This window comes from Anolis sagrei, chromosome 2, assembly GCF_037176765.1.
Source record: "Anolis sagrei isolate rAnoSag1 chromosome 2, rAnoSag1.mat, whole genome shotgun sequence".
Classification (NCBI taxonomy): domain Eukaryota; kingdom Metazoa; phylum Chordata; class Lepidosauria; order Squamata; family Dactyloidae; genus Anolis; species Anolis sagrei.
In genome coordinates, this window is record NC_090022.1 from 105,215,516 (window position 1) to 105,235,761 (window position 20,246).

A 20,246-nucleotide genomic window follows, 5' to 3' on the forward strand; every position below is an offset into this window, starting at 1 on the left:
ATAGTAGTATTCTTTATTAATGACTTAGATGCAAGGTTACAAGGCATGATCATCAAGTTTGGAGATGACATCAAATTAGGAGGGATAGCCAATAGGGCTGGGCGGTTTTGTTCGTTAATTTCGTAATTCATTATTAATTCGTTTTTTTTTATAACGAAGCGATATTGAACCATTCAGGAGCAACTAAAAAACGAAACGATTTTTTTGAAATTGTTTCGTAATTGTTTCGTTATTATTTCGTTATTATTTCCGTATGTCTGGTGCAAGTTTTATAGTCGTTGTTTGTTTTATCAGTGATAAAAAAAATTTATCACACCAACAGTCAACAACAGAGGGAGAGGGAAGCTTCAGAAGTTCCCCCTGTCCCATTTGGAGGGTTTTTTAGCGTATTGTGCAATCGTGTCCGCCATTAACGAATCGATTAGTTATTGTTTCGAAATTGTTTCGTAATTTCCGAAATTTCGTAAATATCAAACTTTTTAAAAGAAAAATTTTGGAATTCTTTTAAATAACGAAACACAAAAAAACCCTAAAAACGAATCGAGTTTAGAAACAAAATTTTCCGTGGTTGGACAGCCCTAATAGCCAATACTCCAGAAGACAGGAGCAAAATTCAAAACGATCTTAACAGACTAGAGAGATAGGCCAAAACTAACAAAATGAAGTTCAACAGTGACAAATGCAAGATGCTCCACTTTGGCAGAAAAAAAATGAAATACAGAATGGGGGATGCCTGGCTTGAGAGCAGTATGTATGAAAAAGGTCTCGGAGTCCTCGTGGACAACAAATTAAACATGCGCCAACAATGTGATGAGGCAGCAAAACAAAAGGCAGTGGGATTTTGGCCTGCATCAATAGGTGTATAGTGTCTAGATCCAGAGAAGTCATGCTACCCCTCTATTCTGCTTTGGTTAGACCACACCTGGAATATTGTGTCCAATTCTGGGCACCACAATTGAAGGGAGATGTTGACAAGCTGAAATGTGTCCAGAGGAGGGCAACTGGAGAACAAGCCCTATGAGGAGTATCTTAAAGGGCAAGTTTAGCCTGAAGAAGAGAAGGCTAAGAGCAGACATGATGGCCATGTATAAATATGTGAGGGGAAGTCATAGGTAGGAGGGAGCAAACTTGTTTTCTGCTGCCCTGGAGACTAGGACGCGGAACAATGGCTCCAAACTACAAGAAAGGAGATTCCATCTAAACATTAAGATGAACTTCCTGACTGTGAGAGCTGTTCAGCAGTGGAACTCTCTACCCCGGAGTGTGGTGGAGGCTCCTTCTTTGGAGGCTTTTAAACAGAGGTTGGATGGCCATCTGTCGGGGGTGCTTTGAATTCAATTTTCCTGCTTCTTGGCAGGTGGTTGGACTGGATGGCTCACAAGGTCTCTTCCCATTCTTTGATTCGAAGTGGAATGGCAATTCTTGGTTGTATGTTGGTGCTGCTGAAATGCAGTATAGCATGTGTTTCATCCCTACTGCACTTATGGGATGAACTGTCCTGATCATTCTGTTAACGTTGCTAATAATCCAAACTAACTATAATGATCAGTGCCTTCTCCTTTGCTTTTGACTGTGATTCTAGTTCAAAGGTAATTCTCCCTGTTCATTCATCAAGAGTGGCATGGGGGGGAAAACCCATTTTTATTTATTTGTCTTCAGCCCTTTGATCCTACCTGTCCTTCATGTAGTTTCATTTTAGGCTCTACTGTTTCTGCAAATCATACAGGCTGGTCTGCAGAAATAAATACGTTTTAAAAAGATATCTATTATAAGAATTTTTAAATTTAATTTCTATTCATTTCTTTACCAAAAAACCCATTTCTACAATTCATATAGATATTTCTTCTCCTTTGCCCCGTCGTGCTACTTATTGTGCTCCCCATCTCCGGAGTCCTTCTTTTCTTTATGATTCCACCAGAACCTCATTTCTTCTGGTTCCCATCTTCTTTAATGTTTCCTCAGTAATTATTTTGCATATACTTTCAAAATCATTTCCACCTCTCCTTTCCTTTTTTTTTTTTTTTTTTTTGGGGCTATTAATAGCCTTGCAGCCGTTAACAACATTGTTATCAAATTCTTTTCATTTTCTTTCCATTCATCTGTATTACAAATAGATAACCGGATTTATTTATTTTTTCTTCATAATACTTTCTGTCTCTACTATAACTTTTCCCCAAAAGCTCTGTACATAAATACATTGCCAGTATTTGGCATTTAACTGCAATATTTGGACAGTTACCTTTTATAAGTTACTTGTTTCGATTACTCTTTGCAGTCTTTTGAAAATATATAATATTTTTTCTCTTTGCAGTGCAGAAGAAATTTGATTATATTTCTCTTGGTTTTTTATGTTACTTTTTGTTACATGGGTTGGGGATATCCCTTATAGAAGAGAGTGCTATATAATTGACCGATAAAAAGATGCCATGAAGTCATTGTGTGTGACTTGTTCTTTCCAAGAGCTTCTTTAGCTCTTCTATCGAACTGAAAATCCTACCCTTGATCTAGTAGACTTCAGAGAATAGAGTTCTTGCCTTGTTGAGGAGAACAACCCAGTGTAGATGTCATCAAGGCTAATGTCTGACACAGACATTTTAAGTACTTTCATTCTTCTTCCCTGATAGAGAAGGTTCAGGTTGGCAGTGTTTCATTTTCTGTCACTGGACTGAAATAGCAGCATACTACAATGTGCACAATTTGGTGCTCCCAGGGAATAGATTTAAAATACAAGATTTGTATTTCATGTCTGAAAAATCTTTAGTGTGTGCATATAATTCAATAATCCTGCTCTTGCTCTAGAGAAATGGCATACACAATTTCCTTTTGCCAGAGTGTTATAAGAGAACTCAATCAAGGAAGGAAATGAAAACCAGACTTCACTTGGGGATGAGGGGAATCAAGTCGTGGTGTTTGACTAAGTTCCCTTAGCAGTTTCCTTCGGATGCATACTAAAACAAGCTATCAAAATGACACTTGAACATGTTTTTGGTTTATACCCTTATCCTTAGTCATAACCTTGGTTGCGCCACTTCCATGTATAAATTTTATATTGTCTAATAACATGCTGCACAAAAAATTGTGGGGAAAGGCATTGATACAGAACATGCTTTGAATAGGTTGGGTTACATTATTTTGGAACATATATAAAGGCTTACATTCCATAATCCTGGAAGAGATCATTATTTTTTAAAAGCAGTCCAAAGAATACAGCTGGCATTGACTGGACATCAGCGCTGTTAATGTTAGATGAAATGCCATGAATGTGGGTGATGATTAACAACTCATGCTGAAACCTTATTTCAAATTTGACTTCTAATATTAGTAACGTTTAACAATGTAGATGTCAGCATCTCGATTCCTGCTGAATAAATCTACCAGAAGAATGCCTTCCTCAAAGAGAGGGAAAACTATAAACATGCCTGATATTTCATCAGTACATTTCTTTTCCTGTATTAGCTGAACTTGGTTTGACAAACACCCATCCATGTTTTACATGCTGGTGCAATAACATTCCAACATTTTTTTCTCATACTGTATAAGCTCGCTTTGAATGTATGAGTTTGCAGGACTTCAAGTTAAGGCATTTTCAATCTCCTTAAGCTTTGTGTGGAGGAAAATCTGAAAAGCAAGTTGTTTTAGGATGGCCTTTTAGGCTTTACTTTTGCAATCTATAAACACTTCTCTCTCCTCTTCTCATCAGTAATTTCAAATAGTATATGTATGGAAACCTACCAAGTAACTATGGGCAAGTCACATTGTTTCAGCCTCAGAGAAAAGTGACATCTCATCTCTGAAAAATCTTGCCAAGAAAGCCCTGTAATAAGGACACCATATCAGAAATGACTTGAAGGCACATTTGAGCAGTGAAAAACAACTCATATTAAATACGTATGTTGTAATTTCTGTTCTACAAAGAGGCAGGACAAAATATTTTTCATCCCAAGTTCCTTTAAAGTTGACGGGTGTGATGATCAATCTCAGAATGAAAGGACTTTCAGTGAAGTCACATGGACAGTTTTTCATGAATTTCCTCTTCTGTGCCATGTCCAATGCTTTTATGGGGAATCCCTCTCCTTCAGTTTCCCAGACAAAATTACCCCAAGGCACAAACATTGTAGGGAGTGGGTTTTTATTAATCACCTTGCTCTTTTCTTTTAACATACTCAGGGAATGTTTTTTTTCATGAACAGTGTAGAGATTCTTAGGATCTGTACTAAATGTACATCTTAAGACAGCAGAAAAGCATTTAATAAACACATTTTAGTAGTAAATATAACTTTTAGTGAGTATATATTCAATTTTTGTATTTTTGTAATATACAGAGTAGGACAATGGTGATCGTGAACATATGTCCAGATTTTGTAGAGCAATATTTTGTTGAATTTTTTTTCTATTTTTCTTAATTTACCAGCCTTTTTCTTTTATATTCAAACATCAGGAAACCATGTTTTGATCCACTGTCTTACTAGTATTATCTTTATTCATATGACAGTTTTCCGTAACCATTATTTCTCATGGAATCTCACTGGAGCATTGCAGCGCCCCCAAATACCTGGGAGTCACTCTGGACCATTCTCTGACCTACAAGAAGCACTGCCTGAATATCAAGCAAAAAATGGGTGCTAGAAACAATATCATACGAAAGTTGACTGGCACAATCTGGGGATCACAACCAGACACAGTGAAGACATCTGCCCTTGCGCTATGCTACTCTGCTGCTGAGTATGCATGCCCAGTGTGGAACACATCTCACCACGCTAAAACAGTGGATGTGGCTTTTAATGAGACATGCTGCATTATCGTGGGGTGTTTGCGCCCTACACCACTGGAGAAATTATACTATCTAGCCGGTATTGCACCATCTGACATCCGCCGGGAAGTAGCAGCCAATAGTGAAAGGACCAAGGCAGTGAGATCTCCAGCTCATCCCTTGTTTGGGTATCAGCCAGCACATTAATGACTTAAATCAAGAAATAGTTTTCTAAGGTCTACAGAGACACTCGCTGGGACACCCCAGCAAGCGAGAGTCCAAAAGTGGCAGGCTCAAACCCAGAACCTCAATCAATGGCTGATACCAAATGAGAGACTCCCCCCTGATCACACAGAAAACTGGGCGACTTGGAAGGCGCTGAACAGACTGCGCTCTGGCACCACGAGATGCAGAGTCAACCTTAAGAAATGGGGCTACAAAGTGGAATCCATGACATGCGAGTGTGGAGAAGAACAAACCACTGACCACCTGCTGCAATGCAACCTGAGCCCTGCTACATGCACAATGGAGGACCTCCTTGCAGCAACACCAGAGGCACTCCAAGTGGCCAGCTATTGGTCAAAGGACATTTAATCAACTACCAAGCTTGCAAACTTTGTGTTTTGTCTGTTTGTTTGTTTGTTTGTTTGTTTGTTTGTTTGTTTGTTTTGTTAAAATATAATACAACTGTCTGGTTGCTCCAGACACGATAAATAAAATAAAATATTCATATACAAGACAAAATAAGGCCCCACCTACACTCCCATTGTAATGCAAATTGAACTGGATTATATGACAGTGTGGAATCATATAATCCAGACTGAACTACATTGAACTAGATTATATGAGTCTACACTGCCTGAACTGCATTGAACTGGATTATATGGGTCCATCTGTATTATAACGGCAGTGTAGTTGCGGACAAACAGATCATCTTCTTCCCTTCCCCTCAAACATTCCTTATATTGTGTAGAAAGTGGCTTGCCTGAAAAAAAGAAGTTTCTTTTAACGTGTGCTGTCCACAAGAGTCTGCCGATTTTCTAACATCCTTGAAAATTTGGATTTTTAGCACCCTTGTTAACATGGAGAGTCCCCCCATCAACAGGAATTCTCATCAGATGGACCATTTTCAACATGATGAATCAAGCGGGGCAGTAGTGAAAGGAGCATCAAAATTGGCGTACAAGCCTAAAACCAAAACAGGGACAAACTAATTATACTCTTACGCAACCAGAATAATTATAATCTGAGAAGGTGGGGTTTTTGTAGTCAACCAAAAATAGTTTTGAGATGTTGGACTGACAATTTCTTAACTTACTGGAGTTGACATAAGAGTGACCTGTGGTTAGTGCAGATTAGACATTCTCTATACTGTCATGTGGAAGAGATGTGATTGTCTGAGCCTCAGGTATATTCAGGCCTGTTTTCATAAAGACAAATGTTTTATTTTTATATCTACACTAATCCATTAACATGCAATTGATGGGATTAAGATATTGAAAGGTGCTATTTAACAAGTTGCACATTCTTTTAACTTGAGAAATGGCTCTTATTTCAGTTACTCTTAAATATGTGTTTCAGTCCAGTTATTACTATCAGCAAGAGTAGAACTATTAAATCAGTTGAAATTACATATGACTGTTAATTCTGAGTAGGTACATTTTGGGTTCTGATTCTCATTATTGGATTTTTTTCCCCCTTCAAATAATTTCTACATGTTTGACTAACATTGTCTTCAAAGCTAATCTAGACATGGTTATTATACAGATCTCCACTTCAGACAACAAGTTCATTTTAGGAAATCAGTGTAGGAAAGATCAATGTAGCCATTTTGGTTAACAAATGTGTGTTCATTGGGTGACATAAAGACACAAATTAGACTAGTAGTAACATAATCCTGGTATTTTCCGATATTCTGGAACAGTATAAACCGATACACAACTTTGAGTATGTGTATCTTTATCTAGGTATCTCTTCGTTTATATCTTTCTCTCTGTGTGTTTGTTTGTCTGGCTCCCTGTCTATCATGAGAAATAATGGTTATGGAAAACTGTCATAGCGCAATCATTAATTTTCTGCTAAACTTCAAATTCTCTTCATATAAAGAGAAATGGTGGCATTTCATCAGTTACATATAATTATAGATGGTAAATACGTATAGGTTGAGAGAATGGGGAATTTTTCTTACGATGATTAGAGGTATATTGTTTTAATTTTAAAAGACTAGCATTACTTGGGGGGGGGGGCATTCATATTAAATTTGAAAGTAAAAACATCACAGAGATAAAACAGTTTCCTATCAAAATAGTTGTGAGTCTTCCAGAGATCTTCCCCATATGGCAGACATTAGCTGAAAATGAATACAAAATGTCATGGGGACTGAAATGACGCATCATTTTCACAGTTTTAAAATCATGTTGTAAGAAAAATACAGAAAAAAATATTTCTGGGTGAAAAATAGTATGTTGAGCAATAACTCTGAAATTAGGATGGTTTTTTTAATTCCATAAAGTGCCATGCAGCTTTAAATTACTCAAAATATTTTCACATTGTGATAGTCAAATTACTTCCTGAACTAGAAAATAAATTAATTGCATTCAACTGTGTGACTTCATCTGTTTTTTTGTGTGGATATTCCAATGCCCAATTCATCAAGGCATATTGTTGGTCCGTGTTTAGAGGGGGGGAAATGTTATAGTCTGCTAAAAGAGCAAAAATTAATTGGTATGATTAGGGATTGTTTTGTGAAGGACTACTTATTTTAAATGGATCATCACAGGTCTGGGCAAAAAAGTTCAGATCTTTTATTAGCATAGATTACTATTTAACCAGCATTGTTTGGAATACCTGCTGTCAAGTGGATTAGAGGAACTGCGGGAATCATGAGCATGAAGACAAAAATTATTCAGTAAGATTTTTGACGGATACAAATGGAAAGTGTAAAAGCATAATGACATGATTTTTCTTGTTGGTTGGAGGCACTGAAACCAAAAAGAAATGAAAGCAGATATGGAAACTGCCATGTATCTTCAAAGACAGCTGCCATTCCCTCCACCCAAATGGTTTACTTAGTTTTTTCTGACGAAGACTCCACTTTCTTTTATTATCCAAATCAGTATCCTATGGTGATGTGAGCACCCTTCTGTCAGTGAGTCCAAAACCATGCAGAGGGCTGTCCTTGATTTTCCAAATTCAAATAGCCTTTTTGTTCATTGAACCTTTTTTGCTTGTCAGCATAGGGCTCCTCTTCAATAATGAGTTCCTCCAGCAGAGGCCAGGGAGTGTGGGCAGGTTTGAGACAAGAGGGAATGCTCCTTCAACTTGAATTAAAATCAATCAGAAGGCAGTAAAGAAATTTCAAATGAATATCTTAGACCAGAAAACAAATCATGCAATGGTTCCAATGCAGTACTTTTAAAAATGAGTGGAAGCCAAGACATAGTTAGTGCATAAATGATTTATTGTTATTTCCATTTTCTTAAAAACCATCTCTTCTCCACATCCAGTCTTAGTGACCACCTAATATCACAGCTCATTTTATAACATCATCTTAGGCTTGGACATGGGAAAAAGACAATAAGGGATAGCAATCTATAACAAGTGGGAAGTGTGAATTTGCTTTAATTGTTTTTTTAATTATTATTTTTTTAAAAATACAGGGTTCTCACATGGACAAGGGATGGACACTACAAGCATTCCTCTGTTAAGAAGTCTATGAGATAGAAATGTCTTTTCACAAAGGTGTCCACTTGCCTCACTTTTTTTGTTCATCCTTTGTCTAACTTGAAGTTGTATAGCAGGATAAGCTATATAACATTGGGAGGATGGTAAAGGTACACAGGAGAATTCTGTATTCAGAATTCTGTAAATGTATGTGTTCAATTGTAGCAGCATGTGTGTCGTGAAAAATACAATAAACGTCAACCTGAGCGGAAATAGGATTGTAGTTCCTTCTACTTCAGTTATGTGTGTCTGCATCAGAGAGCAAGAAATAATATCCAGAATTCCTTGCAAAGCATGTATGTACAACTAGTCAGAGAGAAAGAGGGAGAGTGAATAATCCTGCCTCAGCAGCTATCCAGATTTATACCTTCAGCCAACAAAATGAAAACCTTAGTTTACTTATGTAAGCCCTACCTGAACTAGTTGTTTCATTTCACTTGTCCATCTTACTCATTTTGAATGCAAAGTTTAGTGAGACAGGATTATTTCTTTTATCTATAGCCATTTCTTTTATTTATTTACCGCCTTTCTCCTAAGATAGCTCACAGACAAATTTAGTTAAAACAATATAGATACACACACACACACACACACCTAAAACAGTATAGAATTGTTGGAAACCAAAACTGAACAGCTCTTTTTTGTGGTGTAGCAAGCTATCCCTTTCTCCATACTATTATCTGCTTTCAGTCCCCAATTTTCTTTTGAAGAAGTACTATTCAGAAAAACATCTACTTAATTTGCTGAAATGTACCTTCCATTTTGTGGTGTTCATTAAAGTAGAGGCCAGTGCATGGTCTTATAGATGAATATTACTGAAACAAAGGTTCTTGAGGCTGTCAGTGGAATCCAAACAAATAAAATATACAGTCATAGAAACTGGCTTCTGTCTTTCATTTCACTGAAAACATGTCTTTGAAGAAATATGTTTATCTCCTCTTGTGATTACTTATGTCTTTTTTTTTGAAAGCAATATGATTTTCATGTAACAAATCAAAAATTCTACATACTTGGCAAGAAATGAAAGCATATTATTTAAAAAATTGAATTTGCGCAACTTTTGTTTTTGAGATTTGTCTTTCAATATTATGAATGAAGTTGTAAGAGGCAAGAAGTTTACTGATCATGAGGACATAAATCCTTCACACACACCATCACTTAAATTTTTTTAAAAAGACGCCGGATGCCAGAAGGAATAAACCTATTGTACAGGTCGATAGCAATGGTGCCACTTTTCCAAAGAAACTGATGATAAAGAGGAACTGGAGAATAAAATGACTTTTTTTAAAAAAAGCAAAGTTATTACAAGGTTCATTAATTCTCCAAAATCACATGAATGGAAGAGGAAAATGAGTCTTGAAGAATTACTGGCTTTAGTTCAGAATGTCAATTCCTACTTTTTAATCCCAGTTCTCACAATTTATTTGACATTCTGAACAGCAGCCAAAAAAGCTATTATAAGTATAAAACACACTCATTGGTATAAATCTCATTAAGTTGAGCGATTTAATTAAGGTATTGACATGCTTAATTGAAACGTGCAAGGAGAGACCATTTTCATATCTAATTTCCATATGCTTTCTGCTTTAAAAGGGAAAAAAGCCCTGTAAAAATGTTATAGATTCAGCTAAGCCCTACCATCCCAAAGGAGCACTTGCTCCCATTTACCTTGATTTAGAGCCAACCACTCTCCTAAGTGGAGGTCCATTAAATGGATCTGATGTATGCCTGACTCAAACATGCGTCAGCTTCTCTTATGATCAATAGAGGAATACATATATTAATAAAGCAGCAACTTAATTAAATAAAATAGTCTTCTGGGTAAACTTAAGATACTCAGAGATGGGCAGGGAATCAATATATTCTGCCATTTGAACATTAACTATGTGCTTGGAAATTTTATTCTCCCATTTTGAAGATGTTTGCAGTTTATAAGGGTAGACTTACAAAAGTTCACTGCATAGAAAGGCATTATATATGCACAAGAGTCTGCATGTTCAAAGATAGCTTTGCTCTGTTCTGTATCTTTAACACTTTTCTTAACTATTTATTCTAACACATTTAACATAGATGCCTGGTATCCAAAAGGTTTAAAATAAATGTTCCACTGGGGGTGAAAGTGTGCCGGTGGTCTTTCTTCAGCTCCAGTCATAAGTTCTGTAAGAATCTAAGCTCGCATTTACCTGGGACTGGTGTGAATTTGTCATTCCTATTCAGAGTATGAAGGCAGTTGAAAAATCATTGTGTGGTTAACTCTAAAATCTGGCACATGTTCTTCATTGGTATTTCAAAGATGCTGACACGTGGTTATTTTTTGTTCACAAATGTGAACATTTTATAAAATCAAAGCTCTGCCTTGTACATTCAAATTAATTTACAAGAGTATACCAATCAACTTTTTTGTATTCTTCCTCTCTTAAAAAAGCCCATATTTATTCTTTATTGTTGATCTTTGCGCCTGATCTGTGCGTGTGTTAAACAGACTTTGAATATAGTGGGATAGTATTTTTGGTGATTTGGAACTAGTCAAATTGCTTGTTCGTCAATATCGTAACTGAAGTATCTTTTAACCAGAACTGTTCAGATAGACATTGTCTTTAGGCATACAATTCAGATTTTAGCTGCAGATCACCAGTGAACTCTTACTAGGATGTTTGTTTTAGATGTATACAAAAATATGTGTTACAGAATGTAAACAATCAAACACAAATGCTTTAAAGAAGAAATAGTCCAAAACCAGAAAACTGGCTGCTCCCATTAATAAGCAATGCTTGCAGGTCCCGAAAGGCTGTCAGACAAGTTTTCATGTGTTAACGGCAAGAAGGGAGCCACCGTGACTTCTCTTGAGAAGAGGTTCCATAGCATATCATTGAAAACACTCAACAGACAAATCTGTGGAAGTGATGGTACTGAGATAATGATCTTTCCCATAGATTTTGGAGTCATATTCAAGTTCATATAGTTTTTCAGGTGGCAGGGACTCAAACCATATTAGGATGCATATGTTATAAACACCACTTTAAATTGTGTCTAGAATGGGCCAGTGGAGATGTTTCAACAAGAAGTGTGTGGTCTCTAAAACTAACCAGCATTAACAATCTGGCTGCAGCCTCTCTCTGAGTACTTTTCAAATGCAGTCATATGTAGGTATATTACAGTATTCCAACCATGATGTAGCCAAGGCATATATAATACTCTGGCCATATCAGATCTTTCCAAGAATGGTGCAGATGGCATACTGGTCTCAATTGTGCAAATGTACTCCTGGCCACCATAGAAATTTGGACTCAATGCCTAATCTAAAAAGGTTCAGTGAGTACCATCCTATCTGGTACAGACTGAATCCCCTCACTCTACAGTTTTATCTGGATTAAGCTTCAATTGATTTGGTCCCATCCAGTCTGTTTCTGATGCCACCATTATAAATACATCTTTCTTGGATAGAGTTTGTTGCCATCGGATGCTAGTGACACTTCTTTCTAAAATTCTAGACAACCTTGGAACTGAAGTCCAAAGTATCTATAGCATCAAATCTGTAAAGGCCTTTTTTTCTAAACTACTGTATTAAAACTGTAGTAATCCAGGTGTTTTGCACTTCAACTTTCAAAAATCTCAACTGCCTTAGCCAATGATCAGGGATTCTGGGAGCAGAAGTCAAAAACACTCTGAAATACATTACTTAGGTGATCCCTCGTTGTTTGAGTTTGATGGCCTTCACATTATTGGAAGACGCCTGTGCGTAAGGTTTTTTTTTAATGTGTAGAGGTCGGCGCACAGCTGATCAACACACAGTCTTCACAGAGTGAGGGTCCCAACCAATGGTGTGACAGTGGCTTCCAGTCTGTTGCAGTCTTCTTCCACCTTAACCATTGTAACATGTACAATGTTATCTTCTGCCTGATCCACTGTTGAGGTCTTCTTTTTTTTTTTTTTTTTGGCTTTTAATTAATATTTTTTATTGATTTATCACAATTGTTACATACTGTTGCATTTTATACATCAACCTCTTTAACATGTTGTTTTGTTGTTTTGCTTTGACATTTCCTCCCCTTTTCTCTTTCCCCCCCCCCTTTTTCACCTCAGTGCTCCCCTCCACCCGTCTCAAGCCACATTTTTTTACATTTCATCTGTCCAGAATTTCATTTCTTCTTGTGACGGTAATTTTCCTTCCTTATTTTTTAATCCATTTACCACAAATTTTCCCCATATAGCATCAACATCACTTTGTTTCCATATACTGTTGAGGTCTTCTGATTGTGCTTGATCTGGAACCTCCCCTGTGCTCCCCCCCCCCCCCCGGGAGTGCATGGCTCTGGTGGTTATGCCCGCAGGTTCATTGGAACACACACTCCTCAAGGGGGTCTGAAAGACCAGAGTTTGGGAAACACTGTTCTAAACTATGGTGTATGCCCACCAAAATATATACCCAAATCATTATTTAATTTCATTATTATAAAGGTAAACTATGGTTTAGAGCAGGGGTCCTCAAACTAAGGCCCGGGGGCCGGATGTGGCCCTCCAAGGTTATTTATCTGGCCCTCGCTCAGGGTCAACCTAAGTTTGAAATGACTTGAAAGCACACAACAGCAACAACAACAATCCTATCTTATCATCCAAAAGTAGGGCCACACTTCCCATTGAAATATTTATAAGTTTATAGTTGTTAAAATTGTTCTTCATTATAATTATTGTATTGTTTTTAAGTATCTTTTGCACTGCAAATAAGATATGTGCAGTGTGCATAGGAATTTGTTCATTTTTTTTCCAATTATAATCTGCCCCCCCCCCCAACAGTCTGAGGGACTGTGACCTGGCCCTCTGTTTAAAAAGTTTGAGGACCCCTGAGAATGTGTAGGTAAAAGAAGGTAAAGGTTTTCCCCTGACATAAAGTCCAGTGGTGTAGGTGAATGGATTTCACCACTACTTATTTTCTCTTTTTTTTTTGTACTTATGGGACCACAATTTATGCACTACAAATCCCACTTGCTTGTACTTATGGGAATTACTGTTATTGTAAAATGAGGTAGGTACCATGTTGTCTACTCTGTTTTAGAGCCTGATTCTCTTTCATTTTCCAGTTTCTCAACCCTTCTGTCTTTAGGAGCCTAGTTTTTCCATTAAGATTAGAAAAATGCTATCATTTTTTTAAAAGTTCAGTACATTTTATAGGAATACTATGAGAAAATGCATTTGTTCATGTTCTGAATAAGTTCACAAATCGGAATTTGTCACTGCTTTGAAATTTGCCATCACTATTGTAGTCTGAGAAAAAGGAAAGCATACAATAGAGATACTTATTTTCCACTGCAGCAGTTAGAGAAAATGTCCTACCTTTAGTGAAATGTTTTGGTCTGTGTTGTGAGTTCTTCCACAAAGAAGTGCCATTGAATATGCACAAGGCTGCAATTAGCATAAAACTCTCCTGGAAAGGTTTAGTGAAGTGAGCCAAGCACCACGTTAAGCATAAGCTAACAAAACAAAACAAAAGGGAGAAAACTCAGGTTCTTTTCATGATTAGCTGTTCAAGGCCTTCTGAGGTTAGAAGAAGACCACTTTCCTCTCCATTATATTGAGAATTTATAGAATGTGCTATCATTAAGCCATACGCATTAGTGGAGTTGATATTTCTTAGTTTTATAAAGGACAAACCTTAGATAGATACATGCTGGAGCAACAATTTAAGCTCTTCCAAGAGTGAAACAGCTAATTGTCTTGGGATCACTTTCTGTGCCCTATGTGGTCCCTTGTAGTAAGTAATCCAAAAGTGGTGTATGTGAACTCCTACATGAAACTGCAAAGCATGTGGTGCCTTCTCCTCCTCCCTTCCCCCCAAACCATCAGCCTCTCTTTTATACTTAATTTAATTGTATGAGCTGACATTGTCAATCTGCAATCCAATAACATGCTTGATGGCAACTCAGAAGAGAGTCTAGTTAATTTTTGGAAGTGCTATTATGTAAATAAATATTCTTGTGGAGTGCTGAGCCAAGACATTTGCTGATTAATCGGAGTTCTGCCCTTGTCTTCTCCAGGAATAAACCTTGAAATGTCAGAAGATACTTTAATGCTTTTAAATAGTAAGAACACACCCACATTTTTTTCTGTACCGTTGTGCTCCATTAAGTGAGAAGTCTGATAGTAATCACACTGTACAATCTTTGTGGTTTGCAGTAGGGCCAAATGTCCATCAAGGCCTGCTTTCACATAACCAAGGTATTTCAACTTTTTTTTTTCTTTGAGTGTTTGTATGTTTCTTCACCACTGTGTCAGGAAAGAACAGAGGTAAATTTGGTAGGTTCCATATATAGATGATGGCATTGGCTTACATTTTACGTCAGTTTTCTTTAGAATAAAGAAGAGCAGCACAACAAGCAACTGTAAAATAGTCCTTCCTGTTATCCTGTTCCAACAGTTGCTTTGTATGATCACTTTCATTAAAAATGTAGTCTAACTTGTTTATGAGTCACACGGTTCAAGCCAGTGGGAAAAGGTTGAGTGAGGGATTTTCTTGTCTTTCTATTAATATTTTTTAAACCTGTGTTGTACAGATGGTTGAAAAATATAATTTCTTTTGGTAATGATTTTTAATTGTTTTGATGGTTTACCTGTTTTTATAATATTAGGTTGAATGTTTTTAATTGTACTTTATGAGTGTATGGCATCAAATTATGCCAATTTCTGTAAGCCGCCTTGAGTTGCCGTAAGGCTGAGAAAGGTGGGCTACAAATGCCATAAATCAATCAATCAATCAATCAGTCAATCAATCAGCAGTTCTGTGCATGGTTTAGTCATCTCTGTGAAGTTCTATGAAGTTGGGGATACTTTTATTGAATTAAAATGTTCATTTATTTTTCTTGCTCCAGCAGCAGTATGTGGAATGAATTCAGATGAAGTCTTAAATACAGAATATAGCTATTTTAACAATTAACCAGAAGAAACAGAGTGTGAAAAGATGGGCAAATTGTTGGTTATTTGGCCTGTGAATGAAGTAAAAAGATGGACTTAGCAAATAAGTGTTGCAGAAAAACCAGAAAACCTGTATTACTAAGAGTGCTGCTGCGTGAGTCCCTTTCACAATGAGCATTGCTCATTAAAATCTATTTATAATATTTTAAGAATATGTATTGTTGAAGGCTTTCATGAACAGAATAACTGGTTGTTGTAGGCTTTTTCGGGCTATATGGCCATGTTCTAGAAGCATTCTCTCCTGACGTTTCACCTGCATCTATGGCAAGCATCCTCAGAGGTAGTGAGGACCTCACTACCTCTGAGGATGCTTGCCATATATGCAGGTGAAATGTCAGGAGAGAATTCCTCTAGAACATGGCCATATAGCCCGAAAAAACCTACAACAACCAGTTTTAAGATTAGTTGAACCAGAGTTGCTTTGACTGTGTTCTGTAATACTTACTCATTTTAGGCATGAAATAGGTCATCGTGAATAGGAGGAAGTGTTCTTAGGTCAATACCAAGTACAAGCAATTTCTTTTTCAAATGTAGAATGGAGGGTAGAGTGGTGAAAAAGATAATCTTCTATTTTCAACCATAAAAGCTCCTTATTCTCATACAACATTGCTAAACTGTATCAGGATATATCACTGGATCTTCATTAGGCTAAAGATTTTATGTTTGTGTTGAAAAGGAGAAAGAATGATTTTTTGTTGTGATATCCAAACAGATTATTTGATTTTTTTTTTAAATGGAAATCAACGAAAACTCAAAATCCAAGAGAAGCAAGGCAAACCACAAAATCAACAATAAAGAAACTATTTATTAGATATACACATGATTGCGAAAAGAGTGCAAATTGTACTATTTAGAAGTCACAAATTCCAAACTCTTACACAGATCTCTACCTAGAATCTCTTTCTCAATGTAATATGGTTTCAATGAAGTGGAAAGAGAGAATTTCAAAATAGTTTCTTAGTACCCTTCTCTGCCATACTGTTTTGGAGAGTATTCCTGCTCTTGGGAGCAGATTTATGGGCAGTGCAGAGAGATTTATGGGCAGTGCAGTCAGCAAAAATACTACCTCCCTTCTTCCATTCATAGGAGCTTGCAGTGGCTCGAAAAGCCTTCTGTGCAAGGATGAGCAATGCTGTTTGTTCTGTACGGCAAAACAGCATTCAGCCATCTGAATTGGTGTTTCGGTAGAAGAAAACAAAATTTCAGATTGCAAAATTCCCCTCATATTTAATACTGAAGAAAAAATGGGGATGGGGATGGAATAAGAGAAGAAGCTGACAGTCTGTCGTCTGTCCACAATATGTTGCAGTCCAGGCCACTCCAACTATCAAGCAGAGTGAGGCACAAGCATCAGCCATCAGTTTTGAATGTCATGTAAGGACAGCAAAATTGTGATTAATTATCATTGCATTTTACCACCAGACAGGGTAACTGGTGCTTGTGCCTGGCTTTTCATGTTGTACACCTTGATTTAAGTAAAGTTGAGTACAATTTGTTGCTCACATCAAGACATAAGATATGTTGCATTGCTCCTGGTCAGAGTCTCAACAGGGAGAATTATTTCCAGAGAGACAGAGAACAAGCAAAATAGACTGAGAGTGCTCTCATATTCAGGACATACAGGGAACAAACCTGTGATGACTGTTTTCTGTTTTCAAATTACAAAAACCAGCCATTATATGAGGCTATTTGTAGAACTGGTTTAGCAACTGATGAGTACAAAGACAGTTGGACCAGTAGAAGCAGACATTGTGTGTGCTTAACCTTTATTATATAATAGAGATTGAAGCTCTATCCTAGTCTTCATCCTGCTCTTTATCAATTTACTTTAAAAAAAAACATTTTAAGTGTCTCCACAAAATCCCTCTGTTTTTTCAAATGCCAATAATATGGCATTTTCTATCTCTGAGTACTGAGGCAAGTTTCCACCAGAACTTTCCAAATTCTGACTTTTGAACAATATATAGTGTGGCATTGAGGAAAAAGGTCAGTTGCCTTTGAGAATCTGACAGCCCTGTTTCAGAAAATAGCGAAAGTATAAATGTAGGGAAATTACATATGTTTATACTTTGCAACCTCTCTGCATTGGGGCACTCTGGTGGTAGTTAGCATCCTCCTTGAAAAGAAATATTTTCTGAGTGTTCCAGAACATGGCTATCAAGCAGCGATCAAGCCACTTGAAAACTTCAAAACCTACTCAACAGGGCTTAAGAATAGTGAAAGCATGGCTTCATAAAAGCCTCTTACAGATGCAACTTCCACACTGCCTCAGCAGCAGCTTTAAAACTATCAGCTTGTCAGAACAAAAAGAAATACTTGTGAATTTATGAAATCAGTGCATAACCCTGGAGATTTATGGGGAATGCATTCTGAGAGAGAGGAGAGTACCTCAACAGAAGATAAAATGAAGGCTAGGCATCCGCAAGTGTTTTTTATTTATTTATTTTACTCTAAAGGATGACTTCCTTGACATCCTCTTCTTTGTTGAAGAACTGCTGAAAAGACAAAGTACAGGAATATAAACAACAGCAATTGTATAAATTATCTCCTTATACTAGAATGCTGGAAACATAACATTAAATCATGAGTCTGTTACCTTTCCTTTCTAACCAAAGTCATATAAATGACTATATTACAAGGATGACATTTTGATTCTTTTGAATCATTGAATTTAGGGCAGAGACATCTCTGTCACAGGTTGGATTTTCTCTTTTATTATTTGTTTTATGTTAATCCTGAATTTTCCAAATACATTTTTATTCCATACTGAAGACAGTTTGTGGTTGCAGTCCAGCAGTGCTTAGTGCAGCACATAGTATAGTGCCGCATGGGTGTGTCCCGACAGAGAGAGAACAAAGACCTGTTGTGAGACTGTTAATATTTCAGGATCAAAGAATTAGAAACAAGATGAAAAAGATGGGGGTACCTTGCAAGTCAATGCTTTCTAATTTGGAAAAGTGTGATAGAATTTGGGTGTGTTTGGAAAGCTGTCTTTGTGGAAACAGCATTGTGCATGCCCATTTATGCATCTGTCTGTCTGTCTGAGAGAATAATAACAGCTACTGAGGGGAATATGTGTAGACTAGATGACTAGTAAAAATTGAATTAGCCTGACAAGGACATTTGGGGTGGGGGCTGAATGGACCATCAGCCTGATGGAAAACAGAAGAAAGCCCTTGGTGACATAGCTTGACCTGGGATGTCATTGTAGGTTTTCTGTGTAGTACTCTCATTCAAAGCTACAAGGCTTGTTATTCAATAAAATCAATTTGATGGAGGTTCACCATATAACACAGAATTCACTTTAAAGGAGAAAAATTCTGTAGAGTGCTTTCTAATGGATACGACTTGGTTGAAATTCTGGCTTTAAGGTGAACATCTTGTGCATCCCTCATGAAAGCTAAAGTTATCGGAGTCAGGCGGACTGTCTTTTGTCATTAAAATCACCAAAACATCTAGAAGTTTTATAGGAAAGGTGATTTTCTGTACTTGTTAGTAATGATGATACAAAGTTATCTAGTAAACTTTGTGACATGTATGAATATTTATTTAATTTTTAAGCTGCCATTTTGGAGCATATCAGTCTAAAAACACTCAAAAAGATATTGTCCCATTATAATGCTGGTTGCAGTAGTTTAAAAGCCATGATCAATTTATTTTGCTCATCTTTCCTAAGAGTCTACTGAAGTTCTTTCAATCCATAATTGCTGACATATTTTGATCAATTTGATCTCACTTTTTCTATATTAAATAAAATACATATCTGCTGCTTTCTGATGTTACTTTGAAAGGATTTGGAAAGAGATTCTGATGGGAGATTCTGTATTTTAACAAGGCTGAAATATAAAATTATATTTATATTTCACTTTAATTGGACTCACCGAGCCTTCTTCTTGAGCACACACATTTTATATGTTCCGTTTTTGCCTTCTTTGCTGGATCAAACATCCTTCCGTCTGACATTTCATTCACTTTCTTTGTTTCATTTTCAAAGGTTTAATTTGGTAATTGAAAAGCATATTTTTCAAACAAAATATATAATTTAATAATGCATTTAAAATCTGCCAGAGTAAATTGGAAAAAAAATATTTTTTTTCTTAATGAGTGTGTATTTTCTTTCTTTTTTAAGGGACTTAAGTGAAAATCAGATCCAAGGCATCCCAAGGAAGGCTTTTCGAGGCATTACGGATGTGAAGAATTTGTAAGTAGATTATATTTAAGAAGTGTGTATAGATGACATACGACACAGAGCATGGAAGTGATTTCCGTGCCTTTCAATAACTGGTCAGCTTTGTGTTGCTCTATGCAGCTGAATATACGAGCCCTCCTCCAAGGTTCCATCCATCTCCAAGGGTCATTTCACACTGCACAGTTGTAGCATTGTCTTCCATTTTAACAGATATGACATGTTATGGAATCCTGGAGTTTGTAATTTGAGGAGGTTGTGGAGTGCCATTGCTAAGAATTTCAACCAACCGTCCTAAATCTGCAGATCACAGAATTCTGTAGGATGGAATCATAGCACTATAATGGTATAATGTGGGAATGTTCCAGTAATCCATTTTGAGGGGTAAGGTAGCCTGTATAAAACAACAAGTGTGTTGCTCAAAATGAGAAGACTGACCATTCTTTAACTTACCTTAGCATATTTTTGCTAATAAACATATTTATAATGAATGCACAGCTGAAATTTCACATTTGAGAAACAGTACTATTTTTTATTGACTTTTTCCAGTGAAAAAGACTTGATTGAATGTCATTTGATGCAATATTTTAAACCTTATAGTGAAGAACTTAAAACTCAACA

General features: G+C 36.7%; 1 protein-coding gene across 1 annotated transcript in view; it reads left to right on the top strand.

Moving 5' to 3' along the window:
- Positions 1 to 20,246, top strand: part of SLIT3 (slit guidance ligand 3) — a 541,141-nt gene that overhangs the window by 268,883 nt on the left and 252,012 nt on the right. The window contains exon 5 of the mRNA XM_060765012.2: positions 19,569 to 19,640. Within this exon, the coding sequence (XP_060620995.2) occupies positions 19,569 to 19,640 (72 nt within the window). The remainder of the gene's footprint in view (positions 1 to 19,568; positions 19,641 to 20,246) is intronic.